Source organism: Pipra filicauda, unplaced genomic scaffold (genome assembly GCF_003945595.2).
Source record: "Pipra filicauda isolate LSUMZ 115617 unplaced genomic scaffold, ASM394559v2 scaffold610_size221990_pilon, whole genome shotgun sequence".
NCBI lineage: Eukaryota > Metazoa > Chordata > Aves > Passeriformes > Pipridae > Pipra > Pipra filicauda.
In genome coordinates this window covers 130,071-153,211 of record NW_024104766.1, presented here as the reverse complement: position 1 = coordinate 153,211, position 23,141 = coordinate 130,071, and the positions used below count along the sequence as shown (strand labels likewise).

General features: G+C 36.5%; 1 protein-coding gene across 2 annotated transcripts in view; it reads left to right on the top strand.

Moving 5' to 3' along the window:
* Nucleotides 1-23,141, top strand: part of RAPGEF2 (Rap guanine nucleotide exchange factor 2) — a 179,049-nt gene that overhangs the window by 58,194 nt on the left and 97,714 nt on the right. For both annotated transcript variants that reach the window (XM_027747967.2, XM_027747966.2), the window contains exon 4: nt 11,207-11,290. In XM_027747967.2, the coding sequence (XP_027603768.1) occupies nt 11,207-11,290 (84 nt within the window). The remainder of the gene's footprint in view (nt 1-11,206; nt 11,291-23,141) is intronic.

Below are 23,141 nucleotides of genomic sequence, written 5' to 3'. Positions count from 1 at the left end.
CGCATTTTAGTAGTAGGCTATTGGTTTTGATTGTGTTGATTCTTAGAAAAGGACAAGTGTTTAAAGAAGAGTAGTTATCTCTTGGATATCTTGAGCTGAATTTCAGTGTTAATTTCTATGGCTAAAAAAAGCTCTTGTCTAATGCCAACGTGTTTGTGTGCTTTTATGTCATTCAGTTGTGCAGCCTTTAATGAAATTCAGCGTGGGGAATAAAAAAGTAAAAGTTGTACATGTAAACTGGAGATTGGAGAGAAAAAATCTTCTGTAAAACTGAGTAATTACTACAGAGAGTGTCCACAGCTGAAACAAGAAATAACAAGTTTGTTAATTTCTAAATTACTAACAATGGTAGGCAAGTGTGTGGCAAAAAGCTGTATTCGTACAATTCTGTTTTGTCTTGCTTTTTTCCTCATTCTTCACTTGTCATACGATCTGGGATGAAAAACATCCACTTCTGTTAAGACTGTAGTGAATATATGGGAGGTGGAGTGCGGAGACAAAAGGGGATGAGAATTAAAGAATGCTCATCTTTTTTGATATTTCCATGACTAGAACTAAATTCTCAGGCCCAGTAGCAGTAATATCACCATCCAGTCTTAGCCAAGTTTTCTGAATTACATCACCATGGCAAATCACAAGACCCAAACACATTGGGTTTGGGTTAGCCATACTTGGCCCAACTATCAAAACCTGAAACAAATGAAATATGGAAAGGAAATAAAAGAGCACAACTTTTTAGTAGCTGCTCAAATACCTATTGTTTTTTTAGATGAAAATGTTAGTCTCTTTCATGAGGTAGAGCATGAAAATGCTGGAGGGCATGAACTTTGTGTAGCTTAGGGACAGGTTGTGTTAGATCATCTCCCGAGGGCACGTGGGTGAGATGCCCTCAGGGCAGTTACTGGCAGGGAACTTGCAGAATTTGCTCAGGAGGATGCTCTTCCCAGGGAAGAGACATGCTGTCATCCATCCAGGTATCGTGCATTACACAGAAAGTCGTGGGGATTTTGGATGTATCTATAAAATATCTGTGTGTGCCTTAGCTAAGCAGCTGTAGGTCTGTGTAATCAACATAGAGTAGTTCTGTGCAAGGACAGTTGAGAAATAGATCTATGAGTAGTCTTTAAGAGTGTGAATCTAGGAGTCAGACTTTAAGTCTGACAATAAAAGTGACATTTATTGAATTCATAGTTCTTTCACAGTAGCATATTGTCCTGAAGACCCTCAAGAGGATAGAAACAGTGCATATAAACCAACAGAAAGTTATGCCAATGTTGCTGTACATTTCTGCGTAGCCCGACTTAATTGTACAACGATGTGACAAAAATGAGTTTAAAGCACCTTCTTTAGCTATTACTGCATGATTTTTAAACAGAACAGCTTTGCTGAGACCACCACCTTACTGAAATTGTATTGAGTGCTTGTATGTTCTGTAGGTGTTCAAGAAATTTTATGATGTTAGTATCATAAAAACTAGTTATTCTATACAGATATAATGTATGTGGTCTATAGCTATATATGTTTATATCTTACAGGTATAAAGCTTAAGTCCTAAAAGACTGCAGAAAGTAATTGCTAGAGAAATGTATGAGGATTAATCTGGTGTTTCCACTAGTGGTATTCCAAATTGTCAGTAAAATTAATACCAGTAAAATTAATTCCTTAATACTTTAACCAGAATTTCTGAGTTTTGGACAGAATGCACCTTTTTGTGGGGGCTTGTGTCATATTTCTGCAGTTGCTGTCCTTGTTTACTGAATATTCTTGACTTCACAGAACCCCTATGAAAGATTTCTTCCTTGGTCTTATTTAAAATGCACTGAATAGACGTAGTAAACTCAGAGTATGTCTTCTTCAGAGAAGCAGAAATAAAACAGAGCTGAGAGTGTGGAGTTTGTTTGGTCATAGATTGGACTCAATCTCGGAGGTCTTTTCCAGCCTGATTGATTCTGTGATACAGGTACCCAAGAAGGCCAATGGCATCCTGGCTTGGATCAGCAATAGTGTGGCTGGAAGGACCAGGGCAGTGATGGCTTCCCTGTACTCAACACTGGTGAGGCCGCGCCTTGAAGCCTGGAGAAAAGGAGGTTCAAGTAGATCTTATTGTTCTCTACAGCTACCCGAAAGGATGTTGTAGCAGAGTGGAGATCGGTCTCTTCCATGTAAGAAGTGATAGGACAAGAGGAAATGGCCTCAAGTTGTGCTGGGGAGGTTTACATTGGCTATCAGGAAAGATTTCTTTACAGAAATGGTTGTCAAGCACTCACACAGTCTGCCCAGGGAAGTGGTTGGGTCACCATCTGTGAAGGTATTTAAAAGACATTGTAGATGTGGTGCTTGGTGACATGATTTAACGGTGAATATAACAGTCCTGGGTTAATGGTTGGACTTCATCATTGTAAAGGTCTTTTCCAACCTAAATTATTCTAGAGTTGCTGGGTCAGTATCTGAATTTTCAGGTATATATATGTATAAAATATATTCATATATTCATACTGCTTGTACATCCATAGGTTTCTGTGGAAATCCTGCAGCACTATATTTAATAATGCAAAGAACTGCTGCAGCAGGGCTGGTCTCTTCTTCCTTTTTTTTTTCTTCTTTGTCCTGAAAGTATTCCTAAAGGTGTATTGCACCTTCTGCTAGTTGGACAGTTGCCAAAGTAGCATTGGGATACTGCCAGTTCTGCACTGCAGTAAATCAGGAACCTGAATTCATATGTTGTATTGTGAATGAATTTTCTGTGGGAAATTTCTTAGGCAATGTGTATCATTAAAACAAACACATTCAAGGACCTGACAGTTGTCTCTGTATAAACAGACACTGAATCAAGGCTTCTTAGTAGTGTCAGTGATCAATGTTAATCTGTTGGCTTTGCATAGCCAGTTCCAAATTTCTGTTACTGTTTGACCTGATTTTGAGACTTCTTTGAATGACACCTGAAGTAATGTTTTTGCACCTTCTTCACTGTAAATGCTTCACTAAAACCTATCGTATTTTTGTTGTTGCTGTAATTCTGAGAATAAAAGCTTTGATTTTGGAGAAATACTAGGAGGCGGTAAGATATAAGAACAGATTTGTCTGTCTTGACCACAGAGTATTTTAGATCCAAGATCATTTTATTTTACTACTTCCGTAATTTTTTTTTCTTATAATTTAGGAGACTATAATTTTGTTTTCAATTTCTCTTCTGCTATCAAGGGATAATTCACTGTACAAGTTTAGGATCAAGATTTCAGTGACAGTAGGTCAATTAGCTTGTGTGTGTTTGTTTGCATAATATATTTATTGATTGCCTGTTTAATCACCTGTCTTAGACTGACAGGCATTACTGACACTGCAATAATCTTTAATTTGACTGAATTTTCTGTTTTATTTTTATTGATTTTATAAGTGGAAAAGAATACAAATAAATTTAATATTCTAAAGAAAAATATACTTCTGATTATTTGTTTTCAGAATACTGAGTAATTGCTTTCCGTGGTTCATTCTTTTTCATTTCCCATTCTTTCTACCAGGAGACGAGACACCAGTTTTCATCTTGTGTCCACTAATAAAAGATAATCATGGACATCAGTTGAAATATGCACTTTAAGATGCTTGTTTAGTGAAAATCAGAAGTTCTAAATTCTTAGTTAGCAGTTTTATTACTGAATATATTTTAACTTCGTCTTATATTTATTCTAATAATATTCTAATCTTCACTCTAATTATGACTTCAATGTGTTCGTATAACAAAAAAGTATTTGAAAATTGTGGCTGATGCATCAAGTACCAATCTCTTTTATTTCAGTGTTTGGGATATACCTGCTAATGTCATCAAGAGCATCTAAAGTGCTCTGACAGATGTCAGGTAACTGCTTAACTGGCTTAATAAGGAGGATTATAAGGATTATAGACAGTGCTGACAATGTTAATAAATGGTTCTCTGGCTGTTCTGGGTGTTAAAATACTACAGTGCTAGTGGGCAGGATCTTGAGGCAATGAGAAATCTACCTGAAAGAATGGTTCAATTTAGGCATGCTTGACGTTCCAAGGCACTTCAGGGCTAATGTTTAATTGTGGCAATGGTTATTCAATTAAAATGATAAACTACCTGTAGCTTTCAGCAGGCAGAAGTTAACCAAAATGAGCAAAGAGAAACAGACAGATTAATCTGCTGGAACAATATCCTGTGGAACATAAGCTTGCAGAGCAATGTTCTTTGTGATTTCTTCTTGTGTTGTGCTTAAATGCCTGAAAGAGGTCCCAGTTCTGACATGTCAAGTTTTCATTGTTTCTCCCTCTCACAGGTGGAGATCTGGGAGCATGAATAATGTCTTTGGAATTACTCTGTGCTTACTTTCTGAAATTTATTCAACTTTGAACAGCATTGAGTATGATTACATGATAATGTAATCTTCTTGGTACATCTTGCTTTGTAATATATGTTCTTTTGTCAGAACAGTACAAATGTTGTAGTTTGTAGCATGACGGTACTATATCCAGTTTAAATATAAGTCTTGAATGAATCCTTTAGTGGTTGGAATTTTAAAGAATTATTGTCTCCATAAATCAAACCAGCTCTTTCACAACCAAGAAATTGTTCTTGCTGATTTCATGACCTTTTTATGAAGTAGCTTGAAAAATAGCTCTGAATGGAAAGTAATTCTGGATGCTGATGTTCGAGTTATGTTAGGGGTCCTTCCAGCATCTGGTGTTGCTGGACCATTCAGTCCAGCGTTGGAGGGAGAATGGCACCTCCATTGTTTTAAGTCTCAGGATAGACACAACCCCTGTAAAAGGAATATTAAGCAGTAATTATATGGAAGTAATTTCCATGCTTGTTTCCATTGAGACCTGCATGCTGCTTAGCTTTTTTCAAGTACTGTTTTAAAGGAGGTGGCTGAAAAAACAATGAACAGAAGGTGGTCGGAGCAGCAAAGACTTCTGTTCAGCATATGCTTTTAAGTCCAGGTACTGAATTTTGCACTGAAGAGAGGTCTTATTTTACTGAATTAAAGCATGCCTGACAACAGTCATCACAAAGACCTGCAAATTCTTGCCACTGTGCTTACTTACGATGTTCATTATCTAGTTGAAGTAAAGGCACATGGTAAGCATGTGCTGAATGATTAGTTATTCCAGAGGTTTTAGTAGTTCTGCGTCTCATTTTGGTGGAGAATGAGAATTAAATGGATTGCATTTGTTAAAATCTAACTACTTCTAAAGAAATTTTAAAGGAAAGTGATGCATCAGGACTTGTTAGGGTAGAGTAAGACACTACAGATGGTGTAGATATTTGAGATTTATTTGGCCTTTCAACAGGTTGACTTAAATCTTTACTGTAGCTGACTATTTTGGAGGGTCTTTCTGCATCTTATGGGATCAGGAAATCTGAAAGCTAAAACTGGAACATCTGTCCTACTGTAGAGAGATGCCTTATAGAATCCATAAGTGTAAGGAACACGTGTTGAAACAAGTTATTTCATGTGCATAATTTCTTTGATATACTGTTAATATTTAATTCAGATACATAGTTTAAAATGTATAGTTACAAATGTGCAAGCGCTGCTGATTGCTTTATATTGAAATAAAATAATTAGAATTAGAAAATAAAGCTTTGGTTTTAAGTAGTATATATGTACCTAATTGGGGATCTGGGAATAACAAGCTACCCCTTCTAGTGGAATGAATAGATCATAGCATGAAGAGTTTGATACAAGTGCTGAAGACTTTGAGAAAACCTGCAAGCTTTGTGAGTCTTGGAAGTCTGGAGGTTTATAACTACTTCGTGATTTTTGAACTTTGAGTGCCTCTGAGGTCTCACAGAACAGTCATATGCTAGCAAATGTGAAGACCTAAGTCTAAAAAGACTGTCTAACCTTATTAGTGGTGACAACCTAGTGATGTCATCAGCTGTTGCATAATTATGTAATTGATGTTTCCAGACAGAACAGTTAGTGACAGCTATGAAATTATTTTGCATAGTTCTGTCTTCAGGTTTTTGTGTCATTTTCAAAGCACAGAGGTGTGCTGTCTGGCTGGAGGCTGTAGTTTCATTAAAGGACTACATCAGGGAAGCTGGGGAGGGAAACACAATGGGAAGACATTGCAATCCGGTTTATGGGTTTCTGTTTCTAGCTCCTGAATTACTGTAAATCAAATTCTCTGACATTCTGGGAAATTATATATAGATTTCCCAGGAAATCCACTGCTCTCAAAAGTGCTATAATACAAGAGTCAAGATTTCAGGTCAAGCTTCATTCAGATTTCATACAGCTGAAGTGCACATTATGAATAAAACCTGCATATTGGTGAGTATTTGGTATTGGCTTTCAGTTGCTACTAGAACCTGAGTATTCTGAAAACTTTATCAGTAGGTAGCTCTATCATATTACTTATAAGAGAAGAATACTCTTGGTACTCGAGTACTTTTTTTGTTGTCTTCACAGAGCACGGATCTTATTTTCAGGACAGAATGACTACATGTATTGATTTAATTCTTCTTACTACCCCTTAATGTGTGACTTTTGGGTTAACTTCATTCTGATTCTCTGCAGGATAAATTGCCTGTGTCATCTTACTTTCTCGGTAATAAATCTTGTTTTCTGTAACTTGGGAAAGTGGATAGCTTTGCTACATTCAGTAGGCAACTTTTAACAGTCCTAGGTTTCATCCCAATGAATATCCAGAACAGTAATTGAGCTGAAACCCCCCCAAACAAACAACGAAAACCAAACAACCCAACTCCCTCTACCCCCCAAAGAGCAACCCCCCCCCCCCCTTCCCACAGTCTTAGGTACTTGAAGGAGTGTATTCTGTCACTTAAGCCCAACAGGTGAAGTAAAATCTTGCCTGCAAAGAAGAACTCTGATTGCCTGCTTGGAAATGTGCATGTGTCAGTAATTCCTGATTTCAGTTATTTCCACTCCTCCTGTGCATGTAACTCTACAAAACTGGAGGGAGGATGGGGAGACAAATTCAAAGCTAGGTAGAGGTGCTACTTATCTGGGTTGGATGAGCTTTGCTTTCAGCCTGATGTGAATCACAGAATCATTTAGATTGGAAAAGAGCTCTTAGATCATTGAGTCCAACCATTAACCCAACACTGCACGGTCTACCACTAAATTACATCCACATCTGGGTGTTTTTCAAATACCTGCAGGGATGACAACTCAACTACTTCACTGGGAAGCTTGTTCCAGTGCTTGACAACCCTTTCAATATCCAATCTAAACCTTTCCTAGCACAACTTAAAGCTGACTCTTGTCCTGTGGCTTGTTGCCTGGGAGAAGAGGTCAACCCACACCTTGCTACAACCTCCCTTCAGATAGTTGTAGAGAGTGATAAGGTCCCAGGTAGTTGTAGAGAGTGATAAGGTCCCTTTTGAGCCTCCTTTTCTCCAGGCTGAACGACCCCAGCTCTCTCAGCCACTCTTCATAAGACTTGTGTTCCAGACCCCTCATCAGCTTTGTTGCTTTTGTGGAGCTTTCACTGCTCTTCCAGTGAGAGCTGCTGCTTCAGTGGTTGCGGTGATGATGGACAGCAGTGGTGTCCTTACTAAACTAGTCATTAGAAAGATCTTACCTGATCAGATGTCTTTCCTTTCTACATCAACCTGACTGATAGATGCTACTGGACCCTCCCCTCAACTGTACTAGGCTGAAAAACCCCCAGTGTCCCTATAAGGATGCCTTTGGGGGAAAGTCATCAGCATCTATCCTGCTTCAGCTAATTCTGGATCAAATGAAGTTAATACCGTCTTGCAAATCCAGTCAGGGATGTGTCCTGTCCACGATAAAAGCCTTTTAAGCACAATTTGCTGTTTTCTCTATGACAGAAGAAGTATCTATAGGACAAAAATAGTTTCTAAATTCTTCTGTGGGCTGCCATGGGTAGGCAGTATTCTGGCACTGGAAGAAAACTTTATAATTGCGCTTATTCTCTAGAGTTTTGATGTTTAAAACAAAATGTGAAATGTGATTCCAAAGAAAACTTTTCAAATGTGAGTGTTCTCTATTGGGTAAAATGATATTTGCATGAGTCCTCAGGTGGATTGAAGAAGTGCTTTTGTAATTCAGCATCCCCTTCTATAGTTTCTTCTGTCTTTCATTACAGGCACAAAAGTCTTGTAGAATGCAAATGCGTTGTTAATGAACAAATGTCAAGCATAGTACAGAAAACATAGAAGCTTGATTGAAAGCTACACGATATTTGAATAAGATTGTAGAAAGCCCAGAATCCTTAAAATGAAAGAACTGCATGTGTTTCTTGTAACAGTACTGTCTAGCAAAAGCTGGCTGCCAAATGGCTTTTTTGAGGCTTAATTGTAATCAACTGCGAGTGTAGCAAGTGTTGAAAAGTGCAGGAGTTATATATTGTTTTCATATGAAAGGAATAGATCAGTGTTTAATTTACCTTTTTTTTTTTTTTTTTTTTTTTTGAGGGAAGCATGTGTGTTCTGGAGGAAGGAAAGTGTTTGCTATACGTGTGCGATTTTTTCAGATGTTTTGCTCGAGACTATATAAAGACACTACTGGTTGTAAAAATGAAGAGAATTAAAACCCTCTCAGTGTTCTTTGCTCTTAAAGACTGTCTTGGAAATATTTATGATGTTTTGGCTGGCAGTGAAAGTTTTAAAAGAATACAGTGTATTTCAGGGAAGATACCTTGAATATAGACACTTTATGTACTAATCTTCCACAGTTGTGACACAGCAATATTGAAGATTGTTTTTTCTGTTTAGATAATTAAAGGGTTGAGTTCAGGAGATATGCATGATGCAAATTCCTTAGAGCTTATAAGTTCTCAAATGTCACTGTAAAAATAAAAACATTTTTGAAGCACATATAAAACAAAGGGAAAATAAATTCCATCAGGTGGTATTCCTAAGGTTTTATTTATTGTTTTATTCAGTGCTTTCAGCTGTCAAATGAGGAGATGCTTCTTTTGGTTCTGTATAAAGTAGATAAAGTATGATGCTCATGATAGATAAGTGAGGAGCAAAAACTTTTGAAGAGCCAGCTTGCAGAGAAAGAAAATTAACCTGTGAACTGAGAAAAAAAAAATAAAACTGAGTTGGATGATTAACTGAATGAAATGTCATGCTGTGTGTGATCAAATAAGAAAAAATTAAACCACTTCAGTTAAATGTATAATAATTCTGGCTGTTTGTTAAATGATTCAAAGGTAGGTTCAAAAGTAGCATTAAGAATTTGAATATTGAACATATTGCCTGGTGCTTGTGAAAGCCAGTAGCTTTGAAGTAAAAAGATTTCCTATGAGAAGAGATAACTAAAGCCCCTTACATGTAGGTGTTTATTATTACAAATAATAAGAAGTTAATCAACTCTTAAAAGGAGGGAAATAAAAGATTATATATTAGTAGATTTCTACAAAAGTGAAAATATTTTCTGTTGGCTTAATTTTTTTTTCTGCTTCAGTTCTTTTATAATTGGAAATGGCTTTCTGGAAGTATAAACAGATCTTCTAGATGACTTTTGCTTTAGAGTTATAAAGCCTGTGACCCCAGGTTCTTATCTATCAGACTATGCTTTTATACTTGGTCCTATGTGGGGCATACTTCAGAAAAGGCAGCTTGGAGCACTTCAACTATATGGAACAAAATGTTGTTTCAACTGTGGGACTATGATATTGCTTGATTTTCTGTTGTCTGTCGGTATAAAGAAGTATTCCTGAAATCATCATTTTAAAGATGTTAAGTTTTCACTGATCTGGTGTGTGTAGCTGACCAGTGTGGCATCACTGGTCGGGTTATTGTCTGGTAGAAAAGAAATACGAGCTCCATCATCTTATTTAGCTCTTTTGTTCTTGACCATAGATTGTGTCCTTAATTTCCTCTGTTAATTCTGTGTGTTTCTGATGTTTGTCCTTTCCCTCATGCTTTTATTATACAGTGCAAGATGAAAATGGAGCCCATTTTTAGACTGGATGGTTTGCTGGTTTGCTGTCAGCTGTTTTAGACCGGCTTCCTCCCTCTCTTGTTTTCAGGACTGCTTTATATGTACTTCTTAAATTGAAGTTCTTCAACTGAAAAGCACACTGCTAACATGTACATTGCGTACTTAGATTTAAGATTAGGTTTAATACTAGGCTGTCATCATCATTACAAGATGTGGGCTGTTCTTTCTTGAAGTTAGGCCTAATTGTTTCTAAAGACTTGAGACATGTAATTTAAAAAAAATGAAGGTATTACAAATTAATTAAGTAATCTGCATCTCTTAGTGGCACTAGGGTGGTTTTCAGATAAGAATGCTCACGCAGTTCATAATGACATACTTGAATTCAATTAATGAGTTTCTCTGGAAGAAGCAGGAGTGTTAAAAACTGAAGTAAAGTAGAGAGATTCTCAGTATTGACTATTAAAATGGACCAAGACTTCTACTGCAGCTATTTCTAGTAACCTTAATCTATTTTATTTTCCTGTCCAAACATTATTTGAATTTATCCAAGAAGAGTCTAAGCATATAAAAAGGGTTTTGTATTACTCAAGGAGCAAGATCTGAATCTACAGTAGAATGAACTGGCCTGGATGATGAAGTTCTCGTCCAGTTCTTCTATGTCATGAAGAGAGGGGAAAAGAAATTTTTTGTCCCTTTAATTGGGAATTTAGTGTTGTGCCAGGAAGAGACATTAAAGGGACAGTGCATAGTAGTAGCAGATAATGATGACTAACAAATCTAATACAAGTTTATCATCTGTGAATGTTTCCACTGGTCTCTTATATTGTGGGAAGGTAAGCTGATGTCAAAAGGCAAATTTCTGTCTTGAAGAAAGGTTTTAAGAGGAGATGGCTAGGATTGGGAAAGGAAGTCTTATTTATAGAGAGAAAGAGGCTACAGTTCTTTTCAGCAAGAGGAAAGTAATACATTCAACAGAATACAGTACAATATGTTTACTGTAGCTTGACTTAATTTTAAACACTTTGTTATATTTAATTGGACTTCTGCTGTTATCAAATGGATAGATATATGCTTTTAAAAAGTGAAGTAAATGAAATGAGACATTCTTATAATGTATATATTTGCAGATGGAAATTAGAATAATTTTACGGAATTGTTTTATAAATGATTGAACTGGGGCTTCCATAGTTTTGAGCATTTTTGCCTCTTAGTTCTTTGTAGTGCAAATTTGGTACTGCTTGCTGAGAGTAATTTAAATCAAGTGTTTTGAACTGTGTCTTTTTTTTTTTTTTTCCTTCCAGCCCTGATGATATTGGTAGCTGTTGGTATATCCTGCTGTCTGGTTCAGTCTTCATTAAAGAATCTATGTTTCTTCCAAGGAGCAGGTATGTCAGCTATGAATGTACTGCATTCTATATTTTAAACATAAATCATGAGATGTGGAAAATTTTTAGAATTAAAAGGCAGTATCTTATTCTTAATAACACACAGAAGAACACACATAAGCACACTTTTCCTGCCTTTACTGACTGTGGTAACTGTTTTATGCCCATATTTAAAATTGAAAGCATTGTGGACAGAGTACAACCATGCAAAAATGTTGTACAGATGCTGTCAATTTAAAAAGTAAAACAACTGTTTTTAAAAAGTAAAAAAATGATAAAATGGAGTGAAGTACTGAGGAGTCTGTTCCTGTGAGTAGTCAAAGTAATAATAGGATGCACTAGAACTTGTGATGTTTTCCTGAGGCTTTACTTACTGTGCACAAGTCTTTGGTGCATGTTTTAGTATATGCTTAGATCATGTTACTGCAGGTTAGTTGCTTCTTTTTAAGACTGTGCTTCATGCAAATGGATTTGCCATGAAGAGTGGTATTTTACATGGAAAAAAAAGTTTGAGTGTCAGACTCTCAAATGTATATTGCTTCAGTAAAAAAAATTAATTATTTTGAGCTATGGGAAAAATGCAAGTGATTGCAAGGATTTTACACTAACGAAGCTGAACTTGATCATTTTAGCAGAAGCAGAGCAGAATCACTTTAAGATCCTGGTTATGTGCATATTCATTTAGACTGCTCTAAAAGGCTTCTTTGAAGCAAGTGGCATGTAGTAAAATTTGTGAAAGGCAGAATGAAAGAATGACCTGTCTCTATATGGTATCATGATAATGAAAGTACTGGAAACTTTTTAACCATTTTAAACAGTGGAAAACCACTTTAGAGCTAGTATTGGTTGGCACATGAAAAATTAGATCTTGGTATCTGCCTTTCAGTGGATGAGCAGTGCTAGTCTTGGGACTTCCATTTGGTAATGGTAGTTCTTGGTGCAGTCAAGTGCCTTGCGTTTGTAAAAGGAGAGCAGCACTGCTGATAAAATGGTATATGTGATGTGCCATCAAATAGATGATGTTAAAATTGCAAAACTGGTTATTATAAAAAGTATCACAACAGATTAGAGGATCCCTGCTGCTGGCAGAGTGAAAGTGTCATCCATAAACAGGCACTGCCAGAAACAAAGCTGCTACCTTTAGGTATCAGGAGAAAGGATATATAATAGCTGAATTAAGGTAGGGTGATTGTATATAGTCTGTGGCAAGAATCTTCCTTTGAAATACAGCAATGTTTGTGCCTCCACACACTTCTGGACACTTGCAGAGAGGTGAGATGAACAATGAGCTTAAGATTCTTCCTGGAAGAATGAACGGAAAATTTCAGATCCTCTGACACTAAGCAGAGCATTTAAGGGCTGTTCACAGAGAGAAATTCAGAAATTACATCTGGTGGAACAGTGTCTGAGATCTTTGTGAAGTACAAGCATGGAATTTGACATTAGGATAAGTTTCTTAGTTGTGGATGAAGTCAAGTAGATGTCAAAGTTAGTGTCTTGGGAAGTGAATGCAAGAGAGACAATTTGTTAATTAAGCAAGCTAACATAAATCTCTGAAAGCAAAATTAAGTAACTTTAATTACAAAGATAGAAAGTATTTCTGGAGAGTAAAATCAGAGTTATTCTAGTGAGGGGCTTTGTGCTCAGAAGCTTTAGTCATCAAAGGGTAGGTGAGGGCCTTTAAATTTAGGACAAGGTTAATCAGGATTTTTTCTTTGTAAATGAGTAAATTGGAATATCAGGGCCTTAGGCTAATCCATGAATAAGAAATTTGGGAAAAGTGAGAGGGCACTTAGGTTAAATTTCTGATTTGGAATACTGGTGGGTAATAAGTGATTTATTGATTTATTTATTTAATAAAGCAAAGCTTGAGAAGGAAACTAAGTTTTTCAGCTTTACTTACGCTACCAGTGAGTTGCTCAGACAGAAATAGTAAACTGCTCAGATATACATACTTGGCAGAAGAGACAGATTAGCAGGAATGCTAAAGTAAAATTTTCTGTGCTCTAGAAAAAAGGGAGAGACCTACTGAAAAGGCTGCTGTCCAGAAGGAATTGATAGAGTGGTATTTTGAAATCTGAAGAGTAGTGTTAAAAGTGGGCAAAAGACAGTTACTGGATAACTTCTTAAGCTGACTGTTTACATATACAAGGAGCAACAATTTCAAGAGCCTTTTTGAGCATTGCATAATTTGTGAGTCTTGCTGTCATCTTGTTACAACGAACTGGCAATGCTTTAGCAAATGGAGCACATCCTCATTCATCACTGACATCAAGTAATAGGAAGAGACTTAAACATTGCAAAGTAGAGATCATCTAATTTTGATCTTGTTTGGCTAAAACATTGTCATTTGAGTAAACTAAATTTGCAGTAGTAAATTCATATGTGCACTATTTTAGTGTGTTTTTTTTGCAGATTAATCCATTTTGTCTTTGCCCATCTAAAAAGCCACTAGGAAATTATTTTGCAACATGTGAAGCTTGTGAGATATTAGGATGGAGCTGAGCTGTCTGTGTAGGAGCAAGGAAATATCTAGAAAGCAAAAAATGTATTCCTATCTCCAGATCTGATTGACACAGAAAATTCTCATTTCTCTAACTTTTTTTTTCCCTGAGCTAAGAGTTCATGCCTAAGCATCACCATCCAAAACTCATAATTTTTTTCCCCATTTTAAAAATATTCTCTTTTTTTTGACAGCCTGCCCCATGCACCTGTAGTAAATCCCTTTGGACAAGTTCTCTGGGCTGCGTCCTGCCAATCCTGCTCAGTTTGTGAGCTTCTCCTTGCCTGTCCTCCTGACTCTCTCAAGCTTGACTTCATTAAATGGTGGCTGGGCAGTAGCTGACCAAATTTAAAACAAGATACATGTTGTCGTCCCCCCTGTCCCAGCCCCCGAAGCTGTCTAAAAGCATAAGAAATGACAGCCCCCCTGCTTTCCCAGTGTCATGGTTTAGGAATGCCACTCCCTAATTTGATGCCTCTCCCCCCTGAGACTCTCCCAAACCAGACTCTGCTAATTCCCCTCCCCTTCTGGTGGGAGACACAAAGGGTAGAGATTCTGAGATGAGATAAGAACAATTTACTGGAAACAGCAATGAGATACCCCCCCCAGCAGTAACAGCAACAATACTAATAACAGTGTGTAAAAGAGAGAGGGTGATTTACATGCAAAATGCTTACCAAGCATTGAACAATGGCAGGTGGACCCCATGCCCACCATGTTTTTTAGGACTGTAGGAGAGAGTCCCTTCCCCCACCCATGAAGTAAGATGGTGTTGCATAACACAATGTCTTGGCCATGCCCACACAGCTCCAGGCTCTGCCCCCTCACAACTAATGTGAAAGGTTCACCCTGTCCTTGGCCGAAACTAGGACACCCACTCAAACCAGGAATAAAAAATAGTATAGCAATCCAAAATTAAGCAGTTTTGTAATGTATGATATATGGTCAAATAGCTGCTAGTTGAAATAGTTTGAAATCAGTGTCAGAGCTGCCAATTTTTGCCAAAATTTTATAATGTACTAGGTGACTTGTAAAATTACTTGTGACTAGCTACTTGACAAGTCTTTAATTTCAAATAAAAAAAAAAAGAGTTTCAAAATGGAATATTGGAATACCCGAAGTCTTAATTTGAGTAACTTGCTTTGGAAACTTTAGCATCTGAACCATGTCTGTTTTTTGAAAATAACATGAGTTGAATTTTATTTCTCTGTTGCCATATAGCTTAACTTGTATTTGTTCAAATGCCAAACCATCTGTTAGCAAATAGTGTTCATAAGATAAGGCTGGATTTTATTATCTTAACATATTATTTTGGGAAAATATGCAATCTACAGTTTTCAAGAATTTTGACCTGAACAATTAAAGCTGTCATATTTTTGGTGACATAAAGTAAAGCTTAATCTTGCTCTCCTGTTTAATTTCTGTAAATTGCAACAATGACATTTATTTGGATAGGGAAAATTATCCTTCTCCCTCCCCTCCCCCAATTTTACTATTAACATTTTTCAGACTTATTCCTTTACTTTAACATATCAGACACATTATGGTTAAACTAAACATTCTATAATGCTTCCCTCCCACCATGACCACCAAACTAGCACACATTAACACTCAGTCCCCTCAGCATTTCCCCATAGCATCTGTACCCTGAAGCAGTTCACGTGGTAGAATGAGGTTTGTGTATAAAGTCCAGAAAATAAATGAACAGAAAATACCATTCACTGAGGGTTGTCCTGGCTCTTCTGTGTTTTCACATGGCCACTGACAGCAACAATGTGACAGTTCCTCAAAATATCTTTTTGAATGGCCTCCCGCATCCCTTGGCCTGCTCCATGCTCTCACCACATTTGGTCATCTGCTTGGATTTTCTGTGTGGTTTTTGTACCAGAACTTTGCTTCTAATGTAAATTCTACTGGGTTTTTTTATATTACTTAAATGGGACCTGCAGTACAAAAAGGTCTCCTAGATCTCCCACAGCTAACCTCATGCTTGCCCTTGGCCTCCATGACCAGAGGATGCAACTAACTCTTTGCAGCAGCAAAATACAGAATTGCTGGGCATTCTTTCTCAAACCAATAGGCTCTGGTACTTGGGTTTTTCTGCTTTTTTCCTAAAATGGTTCTGAGACCATCTGGGTAGTGTGTGCTGTGCTGCTGAGGCATACTGCAATGCTGACTTGACCTGTGCAAACCTGGCTTTACACTTGTCTTTAATGACTCGCTCATCTACACTGTTCCCTTGCTGTAGCCTCTTCTTTTTTTTCTTTGCCTCCATACCCAGTCATTTCTCCCCTCACCGCTTCCTATGGCAATTGAGAACTGCTTTCCTTTCAGCAAGTTCAAAAATTTTATGTACAAGAGCAATTATTTAAGCTTTTTTTCTCTAATTAAAAGATTAAGTTTTGAAGGTGAGAGAACATCTGGTTTTTACTATTCTCAAAATAAAAAGGGATGTATCTGTATAAATATTGATTATTTAGCCCTCTGGTCTTTCCTATGCTAAAACAACTTATAAAATGGATTGGAATATTTAATTGTACTGGAGACTCATTGAAGAAATTATGGACTTGTTCTGAATGTGTGTAAAGCAATATCAAAACTCAGTTTGTGCAGAAATTTTTTGTCTTCATCCAAGTGTATCCTGATTAACTTATGAAAATAACCTTCCAGAAGAAATTTTGTTGGGGATTTTGGCAGGTTTTTTTGACAGGTGATGAATGTGAGTGTAATGGTACTGGAGCAGAGCCCTTGATTATCTACATACATTTTTATGGCTTTATGTATCTGGAACCTACTTCCTAATTTTTGTGATGTCTGGGTCATACTGTTTTGTGTGGTTTACGTACATCTTATGGGGTGTTTATATTTTGAATACACAACTGCCTTTGATCAGTCTTTTCAGTGAATAAAATTACACTGGTAGCTTTAATCATTGCGATAAAATCCTTCCCTTGGTAAATGATTAATCTATTTGAAACTTAGTGTTTTTTAAAATGGCTGTTGCTGATGGAAACCTATGAGATAGCAGAACGACTGGGATTTTAACTGAAAGAGGGTGATGAATGTACACAAATATGATCTGACCATCCGCCTTGAATTTGTTGATCTCCTGTTGGTATCATGGTCGTTGTTATCAGTGAAGCACAACGCTTGCTCATATGTGTCACTGTAGCCTTCCTCATGAGCAGCTGGAACTGCCATGGTTCTGTCCTTGAACTAAGCTCCCTGAGGGCTGGCCAGAAGGGAGGGCATGCAGGGAGTATTTCAAACTCTCTGAATCTGATTTCATCACTTAAAACACAGTCAACTCTGACTGTAGCTGAATTAGCTGAGCCATAAATTGATGGACCTTTGTCTTGTGATGTCACCTGCTATTTCAGCGATGTTTGTGATGCAGCACACAGGCTACTTGTACCAGTCATGTCACCTGAAATTGTCCTTACAGTTTGAAAAAATTTGTGTACTTTTTTTTTTTTAAATATGAATACTTAAAATTATTTTTACAGTTAATTTTTCTTTTATCCCATCCATCTGCTGTTCTGCTGAGTTATTGAAGAATTCATTGAGATTTGAAACTGGTTATTTTCCAAGTGTACTGCCAGTATCTGAAGTGCTGGGAAATAGGAGACAGTTCCTAAATGATGAGATTACCTGGTATCTGGCATTGTTCCTGTCATATTTCAGTGCTACTGGAATTTTGGTTTTGCAGAGCTGATAAAATATGAGAGACTTAATCTATTACGCTGGCAACTTTTGAAAATAAAAATAGAAATTTAGTGTAGTGTGTCCAGCGCTACCAGGCTTTCTTCCAAGTTTGTAATGAGGAGATGAGAAGGTAACAATGAAGCAGAAAGTGTCAAATGACCCGAATAAGTTTTAAGTGAGCCTTAGTAATTCTGATTCCTCTTAAAGTGAGGGAGGCTTTTAGGAAGGGAAATGCTCATGGTAGGAGAAAAGCCAGTTTCAGAAGCTCTCACAAATGCAAACCTTATACTAGTTTCTAGATGTATATACTAGAGCTACAGACTTCTATCTCTTTCCACACAAAAGACATGATGATGGACTCGAGATGACCTGGATCACCTGCTGGTGCTCAGGTGCATTTGTGGAATGTTCAGTACAATTTCTTAGGTTTTCTATAGGAGAGACACCGTGAATTGATAGTGCAGAGCTTGTAGATTCAAGAATTCTTTTTCTGGTTGTTTTTTCATTGTTCCGCACATGGTAATTGTAAGCTCAGTCAAGACGGCATTTCTTGCCACTGTTGCCACTTTTAAAATAAGTAAATAAGGTAGACTTTTCTTATGTTGTACTTTATTCATATCAATGGAATTTATCTTTCCTATTGAAACTGAGGTTGTGTAAAAGTACTTAGTTAAAGGTATCTACTTTAATGACAAAATTACACTTATGAATTTGTGATGTGGAACATAAAAACAAAGTACGTTACATTGTAAATCCAGACCACTGCTTTTATGGGGAGTTTTGCCTGTGAACCAATTTAGGTTATTTTTGCATTTGCTACACAGAATAAGTATAATGAAAATTTTTCAGTGGGGTATAGCTAATGCCAACGAAAAGCAAAAACTGAGATAGATTTTTTTCTGTGTAAGCATGAATGTATCTTAATAGCTCAGAGTAACTGAAAAGAACCTTAAGGAAAAATTAAGGAGAAGGGTTTAACAAACTAGATTTATGGGGGATAGTCTTTGAGCGGAAAGAAAGCAGAGGAAAGGAGAGAATCCTTTAAGGTAGCTGATAGAGGCAATACAAAGTTTGTCATCTATGAATGATACCAACTCTCACATCCCATTTCTTTAAATGTTAGAAAGTTGGCTAATTATGGCTAAAAATTGAGAGTTCTTTTTGAGAAACTAAGGAGGGGAAAATTCTCTGTGTAATAAAGTAAGTGGTTATTAAATGTGAGACCTGTTATAGTGGGATATTCACTACTGCTTACATTGCTAATTAAAGGTATCTATCAGAAGAAAGTTGTTGCTTTCAGAATTGATATGGCAACTGGTAAGATGACCTGTTATGTAATCTGTTCCTTCTGATTGAAGGTTACCTCTGATTCAATTTAATAATATTTAAGGTTTTGAATTTTAGTACAAACCTGCGAAACATCCACTCCCTCCTCAGTTACTTGAGAAAACTGCATTATAAGGTTCTTGCTGAGGTCAAAAGGAAGTCCATGTTAGTTTTATGTGCTCTCGGAGTCTCCGGACAAGTTTTATAAGTGTAATGAACTGAAGTAATCTGGTCATTGCTTACCTCAAAATAACAAAATGAACAGTGTGCAAAAATAGCATAAAGAATACCAAAAAGAGAGAAGTACCACCATGTGGAGAAAGGGGACAGAGAGCATTGCTTTTTCTTTACCTCTTGTGAAACTCAGATGATTTTCGGTGAAGGACAATCTTGGTAAGCTGAAGTAATGACCTTTACTTATGTACTTGGAGGACTGTGGAAAAAGTGGAAGGAATCAGAAGTATTGTTTTTGTTTTTAGGTTGATTCCGCTACAAATGATCTTTTCTACAGTATTGAATAACATTTTATTAAAGACTTGAAAATGTCTCAGTTTCAAGTGATGCTAAAATTTTCAAATGTTTCTGAAAAACAAATTCAGGGATACAAGACATAAAGTCAAGTGAGGGAGAATTTATTTTCAAATTATAATATAAATAGCTAAAACAAAATTGTCAGTACTACTCCACTGTTTTACTTTGTTTATTCATTTACAAACTTACAAATTTGTCTTTAATATATCTGTTTTGTTCTAATAGATTTATATAAACTACTAATTGAGGTCATGTGTTTAACTCTCCATGTGAGTGAATTGGTTGTATTGACTGAGTTCAGCATATAAATGCATGTGGAAAATGTCAATATACATGGTCTTATTTCACTACTAAAAATCTAGATGACATGCCAGGTTGTTTTATTTTATTTATGTAAAGAAGCTAAAAATTTGTAATATCTTAGTTATGAAGGTCTATAGGGGGACTTAAAAATGCCTATTCTATATTTTTCAATGTAAAAAACCCCTCATTTAGAATCTAACATCTGAAGTCTTTGTATGACATTGGAAAAATACTCCTCTGTTTTAGTGAATTTCATGAATGTTAATAAGCCAAACTGTGTTCACACGAGGTCTTGCCTCTTAAGTAATGTTTTCCAACAACTTCTTATTCTTTGAGACCATTATGTAGCTCTTGTGATGTCACAGTAATCTCCATGGCAACACAGACGTCATTAGCAAGAAGCATAAGCAAAGCTGTCTTTATTCAAACCATTTATTTATTTATTTTTTTAAGGAACAACAAAAAAAAGTAGGTTAGGAAAAAACCTTTCATCTTTGAATGTTTTCTGAGATAAAATAATACGAGAACTTCTAATTTAAAAATAAGTATAATTTTTCCCAAAGAAAGACCTTTTTTCAGCTGTTCTGATGAAGTACCTGCCTTCTGTCTTTCTGTGCTAGAGATGAAGCAAAACAGAACTGCTGCAACAAGCTAAATTTTGTTGTTGCCTCTACTAGGAGGTTCCAGTTGTCCAGTTTTGTTTCTTTATTTTGTGTATATAGTTTATGAATACAGATCTTGAATTCAACAGGAGAATGTCATCAACTCATTTATTTTTTTTATATATGAAGATTTCATATGTCTAAATGAAAGGGTCCTAGAAGAATTTTAAGTGGTATTCTAGTCTAAAAAGTATTCAGGATCACCTCTTGATATAAAGGCTCTGAGCATCTACCTTTGTTACAGTAAATTTGCAAAACAATTTTTTATTCTTAACAGTACTTTTTCAGATTGGGTTTTTAACCGTGTTTCAGCTTAATGTTTTAGTTTTAATGTTGCATTATGAGAAGATAAAGTGAGAAGGAACAAATGTGAATCTTTACACAATTATTTAATTTTTTTTAACCTAAACTGGTCAAACTTGCTACCATACTCAGTCTTATAACCAGGTAAAATTTTAAAATTAACCACACTTCTCAAAACTTTCCCTTTTCTAAAAGGAAAACTGTATGAAGATCATAAGGCATATGTTTCAGGGGTTGAATGAAGGGATTTTCTGGAGGTTTACTTCCAGAGAATCTCACTAATTTCAAATTATTCACTGTGGGTTTTCAGGAACTTCTTTTGAAGTGCTTGCAGTAGTCAACTCTAAATTAACAGATTAATGCAACCTCTGATCTGTGTTGCATTTGCATAAGAAATAAATCCCTATGAGTATTATGTAGATACAGCACTATAGTCTGTCATCTCTAAGGATGCTAACTAAATGTGTTCAAAATACTAAAGAAGTTTACTAAAGCTTTCAGCTGGAGTTCAGATGAGCTTTCACACACTTTTAGTGGTTTTTTCACACACAAAATTTAAAACATTAATTTACTATAAATGTGCTTATTCTATGATTTTAGTATGGTCTGGTTAGTCGTCAGGCATTCTCTCTGTCTGGCTTGCTGGGTTCTTCCCACCTGTACACCCTCCTGCTGCAGCACCAGGGTTATTGCCCTATGAGAGATTCCTCTTCTCCCAGAGGCAGCAGGCGGTTTGGGTCCCAAGTCAAGCAAGGATCTACAGTGATGTTTGAGGCTTTTGTCTCTTGTGAAACACTCCTCCCAAAGTATTATTAAGTGGTGTGTACTTAGCTGTGATGTTGCAAGTGAGTCCCTTCGCTGACACATGAACTGTTGTATCTGAGACTGTAAACATCTACGCTATCATGTGACACTGGATAAGTCTAATCATCCTTATCCGTGGTATGCAGTGAGCTCATGTCTCCAGGATTTGCAAGTAGTGACAGGTCTGAAAATGCCTCTTCAACTTATATTCCACTTGCCAGCATTTCAGTTTTCCTTTTAGCTGAAAAGCATTTCTGTGCAGCAGCTTTTTGCTCTTGTTGGAAAAACCTGCTATAAATAATATGTAGAAAAAATAATATGTAGAAAAAATAATATGTAGAAAAAATAATATGTAGAAAAATAATATGGAGAAAAATAATATGTAGAGAAAAATAATATGTAGACAAAATATGTAGAAAATACGTAGAGAAAATACGTAGAGAAAATACGTAGAGAAAATACGTAGAGAAAATACGTAGAGAAAATACGTAGAGAAAATACGTAGAGAAAATACGTAGAGAAAATACGTAGAGAAAATACGTAGAGAAAATACGTAGAGAAAATACGTAGAGAAAATACGTAGAGAAAATACGTAGAGAAAATACGTAGAGAAAATACGTAGAGAAAATACAATAACATTGAGAATCTAGTGATTATTGTGATATGAAGATGACCACCACATTTGAATTAAGAATGTTAGTTATTACAAATCAAAAGCAGTTTGGGTTTCACTTGCATCTTTACTTGCTTTTTCTAAAAGACAGACGCTAGTTCACATGAGAATTGGAGAAGTCAGCCTATATTATCAGCTAATTTCATGTTCCGTATAATGATCTCCCGTTTTTAGTTGACAAACTCTTGATTTCATAGTTTCCAGTGTGCAGTTTTAAGTGTGGGGAAACCCGCTGCTGCCTTCCCTCCTCGCATCATCCCCAGTGGAGAGCTGTTTGCATTGAAGTGGCTCTGCGTGCATGAAAGGCTCTGCCTTTTTTTCTGAGGGGTCAGGAAATGGCCATGCCAAATTTAGTTTTCGTCAGAACGCTTAAGCATTCCTCTGGGAATGTCTTATGCATGTATACGAGCTTTTAAATTGTTACTTTCTTCTTTTTCATCCCTGGCAAGGATGAGTTGGGTGGAGGTCAGCACACTGATGTGAAACCCATCTAAACCCAACTTGGCTAGAAAAAACCATATTGAGGTACTCATGTTTTTCGTTCTAATCTGGACATACCAAAGTGAAATGTGATGTTTTTTAATAAAAAACCATACATGAGAAGGAACTTGACTGAAACCCCTATTATCTCCCTAAATGGCAAATAGAAAATAGTCCCCATTTTTTCCCCCATCCAGACATCTACTAAATACTGCTCTATATTTCATCCAAGAATTCGGTGTGACTAGTTTGCTTTAGAACTAAATCTAACACATTTTGATGTTGTTCTAAGTTAAATGTTGATTATTACATTAGACTTGATTTTGGGATTTGTCAGAGACCAGACATTCTCCTTATGTTTGCTTCTCAGTCATCAGAAAATGCAGTGATGGAAAGCAAGTGCCTGTCATGGCTGAGGTCATGGCACTGCTGTGGCAAGTGGTGTGTGCAGGTGGGACATGCAGCAAATGATCCATCTGAAGGAACGGAGACTCCTCTCTGCTCTGAGATTGAGAAGTGGAGGGTAGAGGGAAGATGGGAAATGCAGTAGAGAGTACTTGT